The 21,287-nt window shown below is 37.7% G+C and overlaps 1 protein-coding gene across 1 annotated transcript in view; it reads right to left on the bottom strand.

Annotated features, from left to right (window-relative positions):
- LOC149018736 (P-loop containing nucleoside triphosphate hydrolases superfamily protein) overlaps nucleotides 1-21,287 on the bottom strand; it is a 67,550-nt gene that overhangs the window by 9,631 nt on the left and 36,632 nt on the right. The window contains exons 10-11 of the mRNA XM_089152899.1: nucleotides 15,844-15,899; nucleotides 10,854-10,946 (exon numbers count right to left, since the gene is read on the bottom strand). Coding sequence (XP_089009025.1) covers nucleotides 10,854-10,946; nucleotides 15,844-15,899 — 149 coding nt within the window. The remainder of the gene's footprint in view (nucleotides 1-10,853; nucleotides 10,947-15,843; nucleotides 15,900-21,287) is intronic.

Genomic DNA, 21,287 nt, shown 5'->3' with positions numbered 1-21,287 from the left:
GCCACGACAATGGAAGATGAAGTGGCTCCACTTATCACTCCAGCTATCACTAAAGAACGACCCATAGGCAAGGAGCATAAACTGGTTGATCTTTAGATTGGACCAGTGAATCTTGTCTTTCCACATTGCAACTTCAAAAATAGGTTATATTTTGCCACATGTTTTGGTTTTGGCATATTGTATTTTATGTACCTCAAAGAATTGTTTTAAAAAAAGAAAGATCTTGGCATCTTCTTAAGACTCATATCCCCGTGCAGCTCTAGGGAGTTGATCAAAGCTTCACTTTGTTCATGATAATATTCTGGATTCGTTCTCCGAGCTTGTTGAATGCTTGGTAAATGTACACTTTTACACTTGTGCTGTGGTAATCTCAGTCATATTTTAGCACACATAAGTAGACTATCACAAACATGTTTAGCTCATTACCATAAACCATGAGAAATACAATATACTAACAGCGACCACACAACATGATGAAGACAAGATAAATGGAATCCCATGTTTGATTCCAGGAGCATGAAAATCAAATAAAATTGACTAACATCCCATTGACCTAGGGGAGTCAAGATGGATCTTTCTGCGTGCTAGGGAAAGCAGTCATAATAATGGATTGAAACCTACCAGGTTTTCTCATGTGTTGAAGAAACACATCAACCAAATAACTCAATTTTTGGATGAAGACTTGTCAAGATAGAAGCCACCACCATATGATTCGGTTTCAAAGAATGTGAGTTAAGATAGCCACAATGTGCTCAAAATCTGTTGTAACATGGATCAAAGACAGAATTGTTAATGGGCCTATTCTGTCTTGTAATAGGCCTTTCCCCTTTTTTTTTGGGTGGGGTGCAGTCTTGTAATCTGTGTAGAATAGAAACATGAAGATAAGTCCAGGATGTATGTATTCATTGATGAACTTAATATGGAGTATGAACAGAAATATGCTGAGGTAACTAGCTTGGATCCCTTCCCTACTTCGGAGTAGACTTAGTCTCTCATCCAACTAAAGGATAATACTTGAGCTGCATTTCTGCATCCCTGATCCAAAGACTGGTTGGTATTTCTTTCAGGTCCTCCAGGTGGGCCTCGTCCCAGTGATCAATGCAGCTAACCAAGAACCCATCAAGTGTGATTATAGTATGCTAAAGAGAGGCATACCAAAGGATTTGTTGGAATATTATGGCCATCTCAATGCCAATTCTAATAAAGGTAGCGTTCATGAAAAGGTATCAGCAAACCATACTGAGACTATTCCTTTGATTCTTTACGTCCTGCCGCTCTTTCAACCTCTCAAAATAAACTTAATAAGGATCTGGGTCCTCTCTGGTATTTTTTGGGTATTGAAGAGCTTTGCAGCAAGGGAGATTAATTTGTCCCAAAGGTAATATGTCCATGGATCTTTTGTCTAATACAAGACTTGTTGCTGCCAAACCAATTGATACACCTACGGATTCTCATCAAAAACTTCGTTCTACTGACAGTAAAACTTTGCTGATCCCCATTGCTCTAGACGATTAATGGGCAAATTGAATTACCACACCATCAGAAGGCCTCATATATGATATATCATTTGCAGTTGGACTAGTAAGCCAGTTTGTGCTTTTCTTTAAGAAAATACATTGGCAATCTGTATGCCACAAATTATGCTATCATAAGGAAGCAAGTAGCTGATCTAACATCCAAGTTATCTCATTGACATCATTATATTCTGGTGTTAATTTGGCAGAAGCTTATGGAGATAGATGGTAGCTACCACTGGATATTGAGTCTGGCTCCTCCACTCATATGGGTTGGAAAATTTTCCAACCCAGATATCTGGTTACAGTGACATGTCCATTCTATATTAGAATCCACCATTTTTTCGTAATTAATCTGAAACAGAATCAAAACATTTTGAAACTTCGTTTTCTTCAAATTTATTATCATTATTTTTCCCCTAACTTTATCAAAACGCCACAGAGGACTCCTCTATCTACACTTCACTTTCTTCTTCTCTATCTTTCATATATCTACTACTACTTGGGAAATATTCAAAACATAACTCTTTGTTTAGCTTTTTTGGTAGAGAAACAAGTGTTATTGGAGATGCAGTGAAAGAGATGTTCTCTAATTAGTCGTTATAATCCACTACATTTGATCTTAGAATCCAAACCCTCTAAATGATGTGTTGAATTGGAAGAGTTTAGATGTCAGGGTTTACTTGATAACAAGAATGAAGGAAAATGAGAGAGAGCAATTAATTTTCCAATTTTGAGAGATCAAGATCTAATTATCCCAGTATTTTGATTCCTTCATAGACAGTATTAAAGGATATTTTATTCTATATTTAAATTTCTAAACAATAAAAATTACACATTTCTAAGAATTGCTACAAGTCTAGGAGATTGAAGAAGAGAGGAAGTGGAACAAAGAGAAGTAGAGAGGTGGAAAGGAGAGGGAAAGAATGGAAGTGGAAAGAAAGGTAGCGAATCGTGGTGGACTAGTTGGAAACTTTTTTAAAAATATTAAAAAATAATGAAAAACAGTATTGGATTCTATTTTAGATTGGACACATGTCACACAACCAGAAATGTGGGTTGGAAAGTTTTCCAACCCATGGAGGATCCAAACTTATATCTGGGATATTTTATTATTATGGCCCTATAGGAGGATTTGTTGAAAAATGAAACCTTTTGAATTGAATCAATTAGACCCAATCAACGATTTCCCCCATCAATCAAATACTTCCCTTGTTGGAAAAGACAGATTGAGCTTGATGATTTGAGTCTCACTTGGAAACTTAATAATCTTTGCTCAATCAATGAGCTTTGAGATTTAAGTCTCAATTGCAAGCTGAAAATCCTTACTCAACTAGTGAGGCTTGGTGATAGGGTCCAATTGTTCAATGAGTGCTACCAATAGAAAGTAGAGTTTCTTGGTTAGAATTCACTCACAATATCATTCTCCTTTTGAAATTTGTAGAGAACATTCCTCTCCTAGAAATCTCTCTTTTCCCTTTTTTTTTTTTTTTTTTTGGTAGCTGTTACATATAATTTAAATATAAAGCGGGGCTTCGCCCCTGGCCCTGAAAGGATTCAAACTCTAACCTCCTACTCCTCAGGAGGCTCTCTTCTTCTTTTTTCATCTCATAGTGTGTGATCTTGAAGACCAAAAAGGTGTAGAGGAGCTAGAGTTGTGTGGGAACAAAATGTGTGTTGTCAAAGGACTATCATTGGTTGGATATTTGCACTATGACACTCTAGAAATCTTGTCTAGAATTTGATGTATATGCTTCTGTTGGGATCATCTATGGATCCTAACAAGGAAACCTTGTCATTCAATCTATATGCTTCCATTGGATCATCAATGCTTATGTTGCTTGATTAAGAGCAGAAGCTAAATATGGAGCTGTGCTGCTGTGGTTCAAACTATTGCTTACCAAATGTGGCTGCAATTGTTCCTCCATGAGTAGGGTCTTCCAATCATCAAACCATGAAAATGTCTTGTGATAACCAAAATGCTATCTGCATTAATGGTAACCCTGTTTTACACAAGCACACCAAGCACATTGAGGTTGATAGTTAATTTATAGATGTCTTACTCAAGAAAGACATTAGTCATCCCATATTTTCCTTGTATTGGGCAGCTCAGTGGCATCTTTATCAAGAGCTTATTTGGTCCTACCTTCAAGAGTGGTTGTTGCAAGCTGGGTATTGAGTGTTTCCTATGCCCTAGCTAAAGGGGTACTGTTAAAGCATAGATTAATGTAAGGGAACGTAACCTTGTGTATTGTGGGAGTACACCTAAGTCATGAACACTTCAGTTTATGTTCTGCCCCTTTTATCACATTACTTGGAAGATAAGTTACCTATCATAGGCTTATATCTTCATAGTTTACATGTATTTCTTTCTTTTATCATGTAACCATCTAGGAATCCTATTCATACCCTAAATATCATCTCTATTTGCCTATGCAAGGAGGAGAGTTAGAATTCTATACAACAGCCATTACCATGTCTTCTTTTCTTCATCCTCCCTATTCACTCTGTTTTGGTTTGTTGTGTTTGTAATTATTAAAAGGATGACTACCACAGATGCTTTCATCAAAATCCTAGTAGCTGAAACACAGCACGAAGGCAAATGGACTACCCAGGTAGCTTTACACAACTCGTAATGAGTCCGGATCCTCTACCCACATGGAGAGGAAAAATTCCAATTCACATGGTTGGATGCTTGACACATGTCCAATCTAAAAAAAAAAAAAATCCTCTTTCTAAGAAAGTTGTGAAAATGTAGGTATCCAAATCTTCTCTCATTTCCTTAAAGAGAAGATTTTGTTGTTAGATTGGACATGTGTCAAGTATCCAACCATGTGGGTTGGAATTTTTCCTCTCCATGAGGGTAGAGGATCCAGACTCATTGTAGTTGTGTTAATATTGAGTCTAAAGTCTAAACCTTTTTGGTAAGAAAACTGGGTTAAAGACTAAGAAGCACCCACAACTATATCATCTATTCTGAATGGTGATAAGCTACAAGTCAATAAGAAGTGTCTAACTCCCTACAACTATACCATCTATTTTGAAAGTTTCTAATGCCCCTACAGCTTCATTACTATTCAGAGTACATCTAATGTGATGTGCCATGAGGCTTACAGATAGCGTTATTATGAAGACCATGGTTATTTGACAATGATGTAATTGTAATTGGGAAGTAAAACTAATGCATCTCTTTTATGTACAAAGGGCATTACATAATACTTCAACCTCTTAACCTACCTACTGAGATACAAAATTAGTACTCCCTAATGAAAAAGGGACAATTTCAAAGAAGTTACTGTCTCTTTTCAGAAGCACTGATTGTACCCGCAAAGAATCAAGCTTGCCTTCTTTCCCCAAAACAAGGGGTTCCTCAATGGCTCAACTTGAAACCAAGATCATGAAACCATCAAAGAGCTTTTGCCTGAGAACTTTTTAGTACCTCCTGAAAAGCTACCCAGGAAGCATGTCTCCAAAGCAGAAGCCAAGTCGCCAAGTCCCACCCCAAGTGGAAGTTAAGACTAGGAACAACCCCCCCCCCCCCCCAAAAAAAAAAAAGATAAGACTTGCTGCCCAGCAACACATGAATAAATAGAACTTGCTTCATAGTTCATACAACGTCCTTTTACTTATTTTTCAGTATTTTTTTTTTTTAATTTTGGTTAGGCTAGGGGCAGTCTAGTCATTCTACCATAGGGACAGTTTAGTCCTTTATTTTTCAGTCTTTGTTTAAGTCAATTTTACTTCAATAAGGAGCCCACGATTTTGGGTCCATACGTCCTCATACAGGTCTGTTCTATTTTCTAGTCTGGTTCTATGTTAATAATCCTAATCCAACTAGGACTACTCTATTTTATTGTAAAAAGTCCTCAAATTCAATGGGATGCTTCATATTTTCAAACATAATTATTTTCTTCTCAAACTTTAAGTGTTTCTATTTGTCTTTTGCTGCTGCATGTGTGGTTTTTCTGAATTTGGTTATTGAAGGTCCAAGATTGAAGAAACTCAAAGGTCTTAAGGTTAGATCAATCCTAGATCTTTGCTGAGGCTGAACCAATAGCCTTCAAAATTCAAACTCTATTGCCATTCTTCAAATCACCTTAAACTTCTATTTTAGCCCCCAATCCCAGTTTCAATCCCTTCTGTCCTCTAAAATCAAGAGCTTCCATGTTTCCCCCACCACCCTTCAAAATTCAATCACACTTCAGCCACAGAACCCCCACCATACCCCTACCACTAATCTGAGATATAGCCAACACTGACGAGCCAATTCCAAGCTATTGTTGTTTTTTATTTGAAGCCCATTCTTTAAGTTCCAAAATAAAGAAACTTCAAAACTATCAATCCACCATCTAGATCCTTTCAAACTTGGAGGTTACTACCAAGCTAGTAGACCCTCGATCCAGTTTCACCCAATTCCAGTACCATCTGATCAGTTAACAAAGACATTTAGGGTTATCTCCCCCATCTCATCCCATTGGGAGTTTACTCTTACTTCTTGAAACCTAACTTAATATCTTTGAAGCCTAACCTATATTAAGCCATTCTAGATTAAGCATATCCATCACTATCAGCAGAAACCACCCCCTTCATAGCCTAAACTCAATACCCATCCCATAGGCCATACCCTTGGTCCACATTCCATCAAGGCTACATCACTTCCTTATGTGATATTAAGCATGCCCTTGACCCTGTTCATGGTTCTACTCAGCCTGAAGAAAAAAGGAAACATATGAGCCAGAAAAACACAAGTTCTACAGGAAGAACAGTTTATTGAAGAAGTTCAAGTCGAAGAGACCAGATCAGACGTGGCATGGGTCCAGACCTTAGAAAGGCCTATTATCTTGGGCTTCACAAAGAGGGTTAGAAGAATGAGAAGGAGAAGATAGAGAGGAAAAATTACACTCAAACAGAGCCACAAACAGCTTTTACTAAAATCTTCAATATTGAAATCTCATACTTGAGAACTCTATGTCTAAATGAAATAAATAGGCAGTAGGCCTTGCATAAAAGTAAAAACTTCTCTAAAATAAAACTACTTGAAATAGGGAAATACCATATGAAACTAATGCTAGAAAGGTGGGAAAAGTCAACAAAATATTCTGATGCAAACCACCCAACCAACTTCAATACTTGAAACTAATACTAATGTTATTACTAACTCCAACCTTTGATTCTCCAATAGAATAGATGACCAAACACCTGTCAGTAACCTTGTCATGGTGTTCTTCAACAATGTAATTTTGCAGGGGTTTGGCTATCTCTCCTGCAGCCTTGGTCTAGGTTATTAAAGTGGATTATGTCGATCCAGCTAACCGAGCCGCACAGGCCCTTCTAAAGAAGGCTCAACTGGAGACATCAGGACTTTGAAACATCCGCTGGACTGATCTAAACTGCTTTCTTGAGCTTAATGTTAAGAAGGTCCTGGAGGAAACTTCATGGCATTGTTGTCATGCTTAAAGGAGTAGGTATTTGCATATCCACAATGTCAGACCTTTTCATCAAATAGCCCATGGTTGACCAAGGACACACCAAACCTTTGGAGGGAGAGTGTGACATCATCGTACTAGTCCTTCAATTCTACAATAGATAACCTTGATGTTGGTGTTCTTCAAAGACAACATTCGTGCAACTGCCACTATCAATCACCATAGTGCATAAGTGGTCATTGCCTCACCTGGGTCTAGAAAATATTTCTTTTGCACCAGTCTTCAGCTTTCATTACCTTTATAGGTGTGATCAAAAGAGGACAAAGATTATTACAAGCATATGCGTCCTCATCATTATCGTTATTCATAACCATCTGTTGGCTGCTTTTGCTAATAAATCAATCGTCTTGGATATCTTTTGGAGTATAAGAGATAGAAATGTCTTTAACATAAACTACCAAATAGAAGGGACACTGAGTACTAATTTGTCTATAACAACATAACACATACAGAGAGAGCACTTAATGGTAGCTGTAAAGCCACAGAAGATGAAGACCTGTTGGAAACATGCCAAGGTGAAGAATATGGTCTGTTAGGCCTTGCAAATGACATGGTAAAATCATGTCAGGTCATAAAAGATGCCATAGAGGAACTGCTAGACTGTGGTTAGCTACCTGAGGTTGACCTCTCTTGTGAGAACAGTACACTGCTATAGATGAATGTTTCACCCCTAGTATATGGCTTTAATTTCTTTAATTATATGGTTTTCTCAAAACCCAAGCTGATATGCCACCTGGACTACTTCCTCCATATTTTGATAGTTTATGACTACAACTGTGGTACTTTTTTGCAGGTACATGCCATTTCGAAATTCTGCCACTACGACTTCCTCGTCCCACTCACAACGTAATCCTCAACTCAAAAACTTACCTGTCCTACTTTGCAAAGGTTACAAGTGCATATTTATCTTATAGTGTAGTGTCATGCAAATTCTCCTTTGCTACACAGAGAAACCGTGAAAAAGTATCAGCTAAGGCAGGAATCTGATCTCCATGAATCTATGCATGAACTGAATAAAATTCTTTCCTGGACCTCCCACACTCCCAGGAAGCCCATTGCTCTGTTACCTTTGTTTTTCAATTGCTTTTACATCAGAGGAGATGGGTCATGTGGAGTTCAATTCTTCATACATCTTAAAATTGACAAAATATTGGTGTAAGGGTCTACCTTTCCTATCAATCTGATAAAACTCTTGTGATAATTCACATATTCTGGACAAATTATTTTGGACAAATTATTTTGACCAGAGCACAACATGATTAAATACTCCCACACATCTTTCACTGTATCTAGGTGAGTTAAAATGTCCACAATATTGTCAGCCATTGAATTAAATATCTTTCCTAGAATATACATGCATCAGTAACTTCCCAATTTGTAACTACTTTGGGATTAGTTTATGTCAACTAGTCATGTTGTCCCCATCCAGTGAGTACAACTTTAACCATAGTCTTCCACTGGTGAAAATTAGAGGCACCTTCTAGCTTCTTTTCAGTCAAGCGGTAGGAGGATGAGGATACAACTTCAGTCATAGTAGCTTTGGTTCAGATGTTTCTCCCACAATTTCAACAATTTACACAGCACAGCCCCCCAAAAGTCAGAGACATATAAGGGTGGATAGCAATAAAAGGAGATAGAAAACCAGAACTGGCACCAAACCAGAGGATTCCCTTGCCGTAAATTAAAAATACAAAGTCTAAAACAGAACCAAAAAAGTTACCCCAGAGCTGAACTAGAGAAGAATTTTAAACCAGAACAAATTCCCACAACAGAATTGGATTTTTTATTTTAACCAGAATAGTTCTCAAACAGAAATCATAAACCAGAATACTTTCAAAACAGAATGTCAAGCCAGAATAATTCCTAAACTAGACTCCCCAAGTAGATAACAGATCTAGAGTATTATAACCAGAATTTACCCCAAAAAATTGAAAAATAAAGTTAATTTTTCCCCCTCTTCTCCAGAAATCAGTATCTTATTTACTCAGAGAGAGAAGAACCAAATATGGAGTATATGCACCCAAACCCAAAAGAGAATAATCCATCAAAAAAGAAAAGAAAAACACAGCTTCTGCCACCCCCTGGAAAAAGAAAATCCTAACAAACTTAGGATGAGTTCACTAAAAAAACAACCCTAATTTCGAAAGAAAATAAACTGACCTTTTAGGAAGACATAAGCTGCCCTTTAAAGCAGAGAAACTAGTTCTTGAATTCACCATCTAACTAGTCTGAACTTCTCATAAAAAATTGCAGCAATAGATGCTGCACCCTCCAGCCGATGGTCAAGATCCTCAAAACTTATCCAGCAGCGATGTACTTTATTAGAGAAATGAAAACTTAAAGAAGAAGGATCACAGCAAGTGTTTTATTGAACCAGCTTCGATACCATGTAAACAGAACTTAGTTTGAAGAGAAGGGAAGAGCGATCTGTCCATGATTTAGGTGCGGAGCTTCACTTGAATTGTGAAGACTCCACTAAGCTATAACACTCAATTTATTTATAAAACCAAATTAAAAATCATAGTAAATAGGAAAATAAAAAGCAGAAAGAAAATAGGACTTAGAAGTCCTAAACAGCTCAATCCTCTCAGACCAGGAAGTTCAGCTCAATCCTTGTCTGACTAGGAAAGCTCCAACAGGTGTATCTTGCTAAGCCCGATTTTCCCTTCCAACAGAATTCATTCAGTATTGGTGGGCAGCAACATCATAACCCTGAGACTTGATCCAAAGCCTAACCACTAGCTCCTATCTGAACCCCATTGACCAACCATTTCCTGTTCTTTGTAACTGTCCTAAATTTTAGGTATTCAGATCCAGCCATTAGAATTCATCTAATTTGGAGAAAACTTCCTTCAACACATCTCACAGTAGAGCCATGTTTCAGTCCCAAAAGCTGGAAACCCTACATCCAACTTTCACTATTAGAAACCTAACACCCTAAACAGTTTGATTTCTAACAGGTTCTGGATCCCCCCCCCCCCAGGTCAACCAACAGATTTTGTTTAAAGGTCCACTAATTGGCTCTCTATCCAATTGAGGCTACATCAAGCCTGCTGTTGTACTTCTATTTCAGGTAATAAATGGTTTGCTCCTTTTACTGATACAATACATTACACTAATACTTTAAACCTTAATCATGACAATACCAGCTAGCTGTCCCAGACATTCCTTTCAAACATGAGTCCACATTTTTCTGCAGGGCTATGTGACATGTCAATATAATAAATAGTACATCATAAGGCAGAGCACAATCTTCTTCTCTCTTCTCTTTGATATTCTCTCTTTCTCTGTTTCTATTTCTTCCGTTCTATGACAACCCACATTTTTGAGGACTCACAGAGTCAGTGAACATGCTTAATCTAGGGAAACTAACATTTTGTTTTTGACAATGATATTAGTTGGGTATATCATGTATGAGTAAACCAAAGTACCCTGACACCCAAATTTCTTCAGAATCATCCAAAACTAGTATGCTTAATAAGTACTATCTTTCCTTGAATTTAGGTTTCTAAGCCCCAAACCACCCTTCTCCCTTCTTAATAGAGGCAGTCAAGAGTGTGTGAAACAATAAATCATGTCTCTGCAATTTATAGCCTATGGTCTGATATTTGGAGATAAACAGTCACATTTTTATCTTCCCTTAGAAATAGTGAAAGATTTATACAAATAAAAGGAATATTTAGTCTTAATTTTGTAGTCTGATTACTGCATGCATCGCCTTTCTTTACCTCAACTTTACACGCAAACAATTCATTCACATTAAGAGCAATATTTTAAGTAAGAACTATACCTTGAGGATCATCACGAATTTCTTTTACTGCATGGAAGGATTTATTCAATAAGCTACTATTACCTTTGGGGGAATGAATGCAGGAAATTTGTTGTCCTTTCTCTGCTTTAGAAGTTTGTCTCCAAGATTTTCAAAGCCACCAATATCATTTACCCACTGTAATTTTTTTTGGGGTGGAGGGTTGGTTAACAGATCAGAAACATGTTATAAGCAGTTAGCATCAGTTCAAAGACAAGTGTTGATCTGCAAAGCTGAAATGTCCTAGACTCCTAGTTCATATTGGCTAGAATGAATTCTGGGTTAATGCAGCAAAAAAATGAGAGCTTTAAATTATCTAGAGAGTATAAATCATAATGTTGACTGCAAAAGATATAGAAAAACACAAATTTTGATTCCATTAGCTGGAAATTAAGCACGCTCAATATGGCCAACAGTGAGTGCACTGCCATGAAACCATACGTAGGAAGACGATTATCCTCGTTCTGTTGATTTGACAAATATATGGCGTCAAGCTTCCAAGAGTAATTTGGTCTTATTAGTATACGTATGTTCAAGGAGTATATGCATGTCTCGCTCAATTGTCAGCTAAGGAACCTCCAGCCTATACTTGTACCTTGCTGCCACATCTGTGACAACTGGTCTGGTTATGGATGGCAGAATCTAAGCCTTTCACTGACATGAGACAGGTCCTTGCTCTCAGTTGCAGCAGCCTTTTGTGCTGCCTATACATGGTTATAGCCCTAGATTGATGAATAAAGAAGAAACTAGGGTCTCTTTCTGTTCCTGCTGCTTTGCTAGACAATGACAGTCCAGCTTATGAAGACAATGGTTGTCAATGGTAGGTTAGTTAGGTCAGACTGCAACGTTTTAAAAGACTAAGCAGTTTTATTCTTCTCTCTCTTCTCTCTTTCTCTATGCCTTAGTCTGGATGAAGGATCCTGGTTTTCTGACATATGGAATTGGACAATCTGAAAATGAAATATCTAACAGAACGAAGAGTTGCCCGTATAAGTTGCACTGTGTTATTTTAACTCAAGGATATAAAGGTGGGGCCTTGTTGGAATGGTAATGTTGCTCCATTGGGTTTGATTCTCTATAAGCACCCTCCTAGCGCAAGAAAGGGTAAGGCCGTGTACCTTATGACCCCCAAGACCTGCAGTGGTGGGACCTTGTGCATTGGTACACCCTTTTTAATTCCAGGGATTTAAGATGGAAAAGAAAAGAAACAGAGAATGACGGCAAGCAGACAGAGAGATCAAGCCAATTGAGGTTCTTCTCTCACAGCTCATTATCAATTTAGAATGTCAGAAAAACCCATAACAACCCAAAAAAAGAAGTGAACATTAGGAAACAGGGATTATTTGAATGCATTAAAAAAAATGTCATACTAACTCCTGCTGTTCAATTTGTGGATCTGATTATTTGAAGGCATTCAAAAAATGTCATACTCAGTGCACAAGGATCTCATTTAGCAGGATTTGGGGAGAGTTAAGCATATGCAGCTTTAATCCCTGTTTCTGAACATGTGACAAGCATTTGAAGGTGCACTTGACCAAAATGCCAAGTACGACTCTTCCACTGACCATGCAATTTTTAAATTTATAATAAGACACAAATTTGAGTTTCCCCCAAACAATGGATCCTGAACCAGAAAGCTCATTTCCACTCTCACAATGTTCCAAGTACCCTATCAATAATTTCAGCACACATGGACCTCCTTGAAAGAGATTTAACGTGTTAACATTTGAAGGTGCACTTGACCAAAATGCCAAGTACGACTCTTCCACCAACCATGCAATTTTTAAATTTATAATAAGACACAAATTTGAGTTTCCCCCAGACAATGGATCCTGAACCAGAAAGCTAATTTCCGCTCTCACAAAGTTCCAAGTACCCTATCAATAATTTCAGCACAGACCTCCTTGAAAGAGGTCTAACATGGTAACATCAGCCTACACTCTGCCTTCATACTTATCACTTCTTCCTAAAGAAAAGGTATCTGAGAATCTGAGTTGATTACTTCTAAGCGAGAATTCTTGTTGATGACCAGTTCTTTCAAAAACTTTAAATGATTTGAGTCCATATTTTGCACCTTTTTAAAGAGTCCTTGTTTATGTTAGATTTTAGTTTGTGAAGGAGTCCAATGAACTTGTCCTAGTCATCCCAAGGAACCAGCATCTACTCCTAGAATTTTAATTGGAGTCCTCTGGAATAAGTTAGAAGGTTCCTTGTGCAAGTTAAAGTCCTAACCAATTAGTAGTTTGAGTTAGAATTGGTTAGACAGTTAGAGTTCTAATTGGTTTTCCAACTTTGATTTCTTTTATGATTTCATTTTAGAGGCTATAAATAAAAGCCCTCCATTCTTTGTAAAGTTAAGTTGAAATTGATTAATAAAGTTCTGAATTTTGAAGGAAGCAAGGTCGTCAGCTTCTTGGGAAGGCCAGGATGGAACTAAGAGTGTTTTTTCTTCAAGTTCACCTGTCCTATTCAATTCCAGCAGTATCAATCAGTCTCCAAGTAAGTGCAAACCCACCCCAACCCCTCCCTAATCCCTTCCCCCTTCTCCTAATCTACCTGCAATTCCCTCCCACCCACCTTCTTCCTTGGCAGCAGCAGCTCCCCTCCCCCAGAACTCCTAGATTCCCATTCCATCCCCTCCCTTCTTCTCCCTATAGGATCCCACCCTTGCCCTTCCCTATACCTACTTTTAGTTACATCAGAAGCCCTTCATCCATTAGGTTTTAAAATATCTGCAATTCATTTACAACCTTTCTGAACCCTAGTTCCATTAGAACTCCAATATCTCCAACCCCAACTCCAATCACCCTCCCCTTTCAGGAATAGCTTCACCAACCAATCCCTCACACTCGATCCCAACCCCAACCCAATCCAAGAATCCCAAACCCTTTAGGACTCTTCAAACCTATCCCAAACCAACTAGGACTGACCTAAACCAACTAGGATTAACCTGAAACTATAGAGTAGCAACAACAGCCCCTTCCCAAGTCCAACCGAAACCCTAAACAGCATCCCCTAAGTCCTAACCTATAAAACCTAACCTGAAACTAAGCAGCAGCAGCAACAGAACGTTCCTACCCTTCTTCCTAGCCTCTGAAACCCCTGAAGTTCAAACCTAGACCGAAATTCAGACCTGGAAACACAATTACAACATGTATTAATCCTTGAAACCCATATTCCTTTAAACTCAGCTGGCTGAACCCTTCTAGCTGTTGTTTTGTGACTTGAAACCCTAATTCCTCCAAGATATCTCCTATAAAACTGTTGGTTCACCGAGAGAGGATCCTGGAGTGAACCTAAATCTAGGGCAACATCATTACAAGGTAAACCCTTGAGTTTTGGTATAAATCATCACTCAGAGTCAATGATAGAGTTCTATGCCTATTTGGTTCCCTAGATTTCCTAGTTCTATTCTTATTCATAGGTTGTGATCTGATAAATATCCTGTTTTGGGATCACTAATACAATAAATATACTGCAGATTTTCCCTTTAGTTTTGATTGTTTATTTGCTTTTAAACATTAGACACAATGTTTAGGAATTAACTTAATGGAACGTTGTTTTGGTTTCAAGAGTTTTGTAATCTTTTTATTTAATTAATGCAAGTCCTTGGAGCATCCCTTTCGAACTATGTGTTTCTTCATGATCTATTTTCTCCAGGCCTAGCAACTTCAGATTTGTTCAATTCTGGATCTGGTTTTTAGGCTTAGTAGTATATTTTCAATCAGCAACAACCTCTTTTTCTTTTTTTTTCAAAGGATTGAAGTTCAGGCAAGTAAACTTCTTTAGTACTCTTCTTATTCCCCTCCTCTGAATCCCTATCCAATCTCTCCTTTTCTTTAAGTATGATTTCCTTTCTATTGCCATTTTGTGTTATTGTTTCCTCTTCCCCTATTGATCCTCAACCAAAGATGACTACAATGTATCTCTCTTTATTGCACTTGGTTATTATTTTTTGTTATATTATTATTTCCTAGACGATGGTTAGCTCTAGATGGGTTCAACTTCCAAGTCCAATTCTCTAGTTGTGTTGGTTAGCATTGTTAGTTTTAGTTGAATGTGTTAAGATCTTTGCTAATATCTTTAATCTAGTTTAATTATTTAACAAAATTCAAGGATATGGAGTGGTTGAGAACCTCACCTCTCAGTGGAGAGATTATGGGTTCAATCCTTACCAGCGGCATATGTAATATCCCCATCCCCAATTTCCCTATATACAAAGCAACTTTGTTCCAAAAAAAAAAAAAAAAAAAACTTAAAGCGAGTAAGAAAGAGTGATGTATCACTTTTACATTGAAACTTAATCTTTTTAAAGCCTAACCAACCACTCATTTCAGACCTCCAAGCTATACTTAATTAACCACCTCCATGAAGAGTCACAAAAATCATCCCATTCTAGTCCAAGTCAGAGAATGCTACTGTAAACCTAACCTAATTTGTCCCACATAAAGGTGCAAATTTGGCCCTGATGGAACAAACCCACCCTATCCCTCCCTGAACTCGAACAGGGTTTGGCTCCAGCCATGAGGGTGGGTCAAGGCTGGGTTAGGGTGGCCCTGGATAAGGGTAGTGCCCGGTTGAAGTTGAGTGTTTGACCAAGGCAGGTTCGGCTTGGTCCAGCCTACCCTCTACCACTTTGTAGAATAGTTTTGGTTAAAGTACGGTAACAATACGGAATTATGCATTGATTTAATGTTTTGTGGCTAGTGAGCATCAAGGTCAGGGTTAAGTGTCTAACCTAGCATGGCCTAGTACAGCAGCCATGTAAGGTCAGGATCAGGTTTGAAAAGCCTGGCCCAATCCAACCCTGTTGCAGCCCTAGTCTCATAAGTAGGTTCTGTTTAAGGATCTGGGAAGAACTGGCTCCTAGTTGGTCATCCATCAATCTAGGACTAGCTCAGGGGTGTAATTGAGTATACTGATATTGCATGTTTTTGAGAACATCATTGTAAGTTTATATAAAGCAAAACAGACTTCAAGTATGGCAAACAATCAGAATTGAAAAGATACAAGTGTATTTCAGTTCAGAATTTACCTTGGAGATTGATCGATCATATGTCCGTGACCTAAGAGCTCCATAAAAATCCAAGGCTGCAAATCACAAGAAGACCGAATGAAGGTTCATTCCGCACAACTGCTCCTCAAATATTAATAGCTAAATAGAAAAGCATGATATGTATATTTATACATAGAGAGTTAGGGAATTGATGTTTTCATGTATAGAAACAATCTGGCCTAAAACATGAGTATGGAAGTGGCACACCAGTTTAGGCTTATTTATTTAATCTAAATTCCATTTTACTGATTGAACCATGGTTCAGTTAAAGTTCAATTGTTTTATTTCTTGGTCCAATTGAAGTTAGGGTATCTAGGTCATTTTATACCCTTACTAGCTTTTAAATTTAAATAGATTGTGTTAGCATGAACATAACCATGCAAAAGCTGGAATTGTTGTTTTGTTTAAAGCCCTTTTACATTGTCAGCTAGATTTTAAGAGTTAATTACAAGGTGCTAACAATTGCTTTCTTATTTTATTTACATTCTTGTTAGAATTACTTTGTGATTGGCTAATTAAGCCCTGTATTTACAGCCCTCAGTGCATAGTGGTCAAAGTGTCCACCTACGCAGCTGCCCAGGAGCTAGGCCCATTTTTGGGTCAAGGCGACCTGGTGTCGCCTTGGTTTTCGTTGCCCTCTATCGCCTTACCTCACCTTGTCGCCTTGACAACCATGCCACAGTGGGAGGATTAACACACTTAATGCATTTCTACTAGCAAGTTTTGGCAAGTTTCCTCTGTTCTGGTGTTTCAAGTGCAGAAGGGTCTAGATGATTTTATGTTCAAGATCTAGGTGTTTTTTAAGTCCAAGACTTGGGATATTTGGTGCTTAAAGTTCAAACAGGTAACAGGAGTTCGGCGTTTTTTGGTCCAGACTACCTGTTGTGACTGTGGAATCAGTATTACTCATTGTATATCCATCACACTCATCATGCTGCTAATCAAGGACTAACTTGAAGCTGCAATCATTAAAAGCTCCGTCAGCCTAGTAAGTTATCAGCACAATTTCCCCAAAACCCTAACTCTAGTCTTCTATTTTGTCCCCATTGAATCCCCCTGCATCCCCTGCCCATTTCCTCCATTACAAGACCTTCAAAGCCCCATCAAAGGAGCTTGTATACCTGTTCCTAAAGGACCTAAACAAAAAGGCCCTATCATTTCTCCCCCTCCCTGACCTTCACCAGTCAAAACTTAGAACCCAGGTAGCGATAAAACTCCATTGATACCCTCAAAACCTGCAACTTCCCTTTTCTATCATCCTGTCTATTAGAACCCCAAGGGAATTTTGAGCAATGAAATAGTTAGATTGGCATGCAGACTAGGATTGGTTAGAATTCTCAGTGGGGTCAAATATTGACACTATTCACCATGGATAATTTGAGAAGTTCACTTTGAGTTTGTCTTGCCATTGAGTTGGTCCAAAGTGGGTTAATTGAATTACGGGCTACCAGATTAATCAAATGGGTTCAAATCAATAAATACAGTTAGTAACTGATTATAAACTTGATTAAGAACTTAATTAAATGATTTAGATCCTAACTATATAAGAGTTGAATGATTAATTAATTAAAGTTCAATTGCTATATAGAACAAGGAAGAAAATAAAATAGACTCCAAGAATTCAACCCTACAAGCGTGATTTTTGGTTTTCAAATTCTGGAGGTATGGTAAGAGAGGAATTTGATCAAGAAATAAGCCAAGCATTTGGGGGATCGAGGCTGATTTGAGGTGATTACAGTTTAAGCTCAAACCTGGAAATACTGTGGTAAATGCCATGTCTTGAGTTGATCCATATCAATTCAATTTTCAGAAAATTAGATCCAAATCTGCTAGGTCTTGGAGTTAATGAAAAATAAATATGATCTAATTAAGAATTAGAAACATTCTAGAGCTGCGTACCAAAGAATTAGGGCTTAATTAATAATAATAAGTGTAAAAAATTGATTTACAAATTGCAAATTAGATTAGAACAAATAATTATCTGATGAAAAGCTGAAAAGCTGAGACATGATCTTCTTTTTAACTTGTTTTTGTTCAGTTCTCCTGTTTTGTTTGGGGGATACATCTTGTATTCCCTCTAGGAGAAATTGCAATTAGATTCACTAGGTATTTTAAATATTCTAAGTTGTTAAACAGATACTAGTGTAATCCCTTTTTATGTAAATTCTCTTTTGCTTCCGCAATGTGCTGTATATCAATTTGAGAATTTCTTTTAGAATTTAAATTTGAATAATACTTTATACGATGGAAGTGAATGCATGACAGCTGGTTCCTTATGGAATCAAGTTTGATGGACAAATAATTATCCTCCACTTTCAACAGCACAGAATTTTTATAAACATCATTTCTTCACCCAGTTTCTTTGCTTTTAATTTTTTATAATAGAAAATGCTAGATAAGACCAAACTTGGTGAAAAGCAGGCGACTGAAAAGCCACTCGAGATACACCAAGGTGCAAGTTCAGCTGTTCTGCACATGCTTGAGCTTACAAAAAAATAAAAATATTATGGATGGTTTCACATGGCTGTGAAGAAAGTAGAAAATGCTTTAAGCAAGGTTTCCAGACTAGATTTCTAAATTTAATGTTGCATTCTACTAGGAGTTCAATTAGAGTTTGTATTCATGTAAAATTATATTCCTTGTAATAGTGTACTTTCCACTTGATTATAAATAGAGGGCTTGAGATCATTGATCCATAAGCCATTCTACCAACATAGTGTTTCTCAACATGGCATCAGAGCCTAAGTTATATTACGATCTTTCTTTCTTTTTTTTTCTACAAAACCCATCGCAGATTTCCTGCAAAACTAATTGCAGAATTTCTCATTTCTGCAACCACCGTTGCAGAATTTTTCAGAAATTCTCACTTCTCTGAAACTTTCTGTAACCAGCTCCCTGATTACCACAATAGGGAAGAAAAAGATCAGAAGGAAAGAAGAAGAGAAGCACCACCGCCTCTGCTTGTCGGTGCTTTCTGCATCGCTCAAAACTCACCACTGCTTGCTGCTAGCAAGTAGAAGAGAAGAAGCTATCCTGCTTTGAATCGAACCAGGTTTTCTTCTCCTCCCTTCTCCAACCTTCTCCTCCACCGAACAACTATTGTAGGTTAGAGGGGTTTGGTTTTGTAAATTTAAATTCTTTCAGGGATATTTTGGTAATTCTGCATATTGTCAGGGGCTTATTTAAAAATGTATAAATTTTCAGGGGCTTATGTGTAAATACACATAGTTTCAGGGGCCTAATTGAAAATTTACAAGTTTTCAAGGACTTATTTGCAAATTTACACAGTTTCAGGGACTTGTGTGTAAATTTGCATAATTTTAGGGACTTAATTGTAAATTCAGATTTGTTAGGGACGTATTTGTCATTTTCCAAAAGAAAAGAAAAGAGAAAGAGAGGGGTATTTATAAGTTTTTTTTGAGTGGTTTGGCTATTGCATTCTGCGACATTTCAGTTACTTTGAAGGGGTGAAGACTGAAGAACTAAAGACAATTCTTTCAACATGGCAACCACCAATGGTACTACTGCTCCCATTAGATCCGAACACTACGCCACTCTTCATCCTCTTTCGGTAAAATTTGATGGCACAAATTATTTGATATGGTCTCGATCTACTTACCTGACTATTGCTGGAAGAGGACTAGTTGGACACATTATGGGCACCACTATCAAACTTACTACCGCAGGTGTTTTACAGGATAAATGGATATCAAATGACTCTCTTATTATGTCATTCCTTTTGAATTCCATGAATCCAAATATTGCCTGGGGTTACCTATTACTTGATACTGCAGCCCAAATCTAGAAGGCTACTATTGAAACCTATGGACAATTGGGGAATGATGCATAGGTTTATGAACTAGGAAATAAGCTTCATGAGACTACTCAAAAGGAACTGACTGTGGCCCAATATTATACTGAGTTGTGCTCTCTTTGGCAGGCGTTGGATCATTATGGGGATTATCACCCCACTAATCTAGATGATGTGACTACTTATAGGAAGCACATTGATAAGATTCGGGTATATGACTTCTTGGCAGGTTTGAATATGGAGTATGATCAGATCAGAGTGCAAGTATAAAGTCGTTCTCCCTTTCCTACACTAGAACAGTCTTATACACTTGTTCAATGTGAAGAAAGCCGTCGATTAACCATGCTTCACGCTCCTATTGTGGAGTAATCAGTCTTACAGTCTGTTAGCACTAAATCTACTTCAACAAAGGAGATTGTCAAGTGTGACACAGTCATAAACCATATCATACCAAGGCCAATTGTTGGAAGCTCCATGGGAGGCCTGCTGATTTTGAGCAAAAAAGAGGAAAACCAAAAGCTCATATTTCGAGACAAGTTTCCACAACAACCTCTGCAGTCGTTGGTCTTTCACAAGAGGAGTTAGCTACTCTATGACGTATTCTGCAGTCTTCTATTGCCAGTACAGACTCTACCACTGCTTCCTCTACTACCCAAACCAACTCCTACCTTGCTACTTCAGGTAAAACTTTTATAGGCTTCCAAGTTTCTTCAGTTTCTACTCCTTGGATTATTGATACAGGAGCCACAAATCATATGACAGGTTTATCCTCCTTTTTCTTACAATATTCTCCAACTTCTGGAAAGGATAAAGTTCGAATTGCTGATGGCTCCTATTCTTCCATTGCTGGAAAAGGGACCATTCAACATTCTCCATCCCTTTCTTTGTCTAAAGTTTTACATGTTCCCTCTTTCTCTACTAACTTGCACTCTATCAGTAGTCTTACACATGACTTGAATTGTAAAGTGACATTTTTCTTATCTTATTATGTCTTCCAGGATCTGGTCACAAGGAAGGAGATTGGACGTGGTAAACTAAACAATGGACTTTATTTGCTCGAGCCGATTAAAGGATCTACTTCTGCTCTAACTACATCTTCTAATCAGGTATATTTGGTAATATCAGACCTTCATCAGTGGCCGTAGGCTAGGTCATCCCCCTCTAAGAACTCTTAAGAAAATATTTCCTAATTTAGTTTCTTCTTGTAATAAGGATGATTTTTTTTTGTGAAGCCTGCATTTTTGCGAAGCAGACTCGTTCTACTTATTTGCCTTCTCTTCATAATAGAAAAACTACTCCTTTTATGCTAATTCATACTAATGTTTGGGGTCCCTGCCGACGTGTCTATTACTGGCCATAGGTACTTTGTTACTTTTATTGATTGTCACTCTCGTTATACATGGATTTATCTTTTAAAACAAGAAAAATGAGGTTTTCCGATGTTTTCGTGATTTTCATAATATGATTAAGACTCAGTTCAATGCCACTGTGAAGATCCTTCGTAGTGACAATGGCACAGAGTATATTGATGGTGAATTTCAAAGATATCTCTCTGACTCTGGCATAATACACCAGACCGGTTGCATTGATACGGTTGCCCAAAATGGGGTCG

Source organism: Hakea prostrata, chromosome 4, assembly GCF_041222555.1.
Source record: "Hakea prostrata isolate BN-2017 chromosome 4, UWA_Hpros_2, whole genome shotgun sequence".
NCBI classification, from domain to species: domain Eukaryota; kingdom Viridiplantae; phylum Streptophyta; class Magnoliopsida; order Proteales; family Proteaceae; genus Hakea; species Hakea prostrata.
Note: the sequence above shows the minus strand (reverse complement) of the source record. Positions and strands in the feature narration are given on the sequence as shown.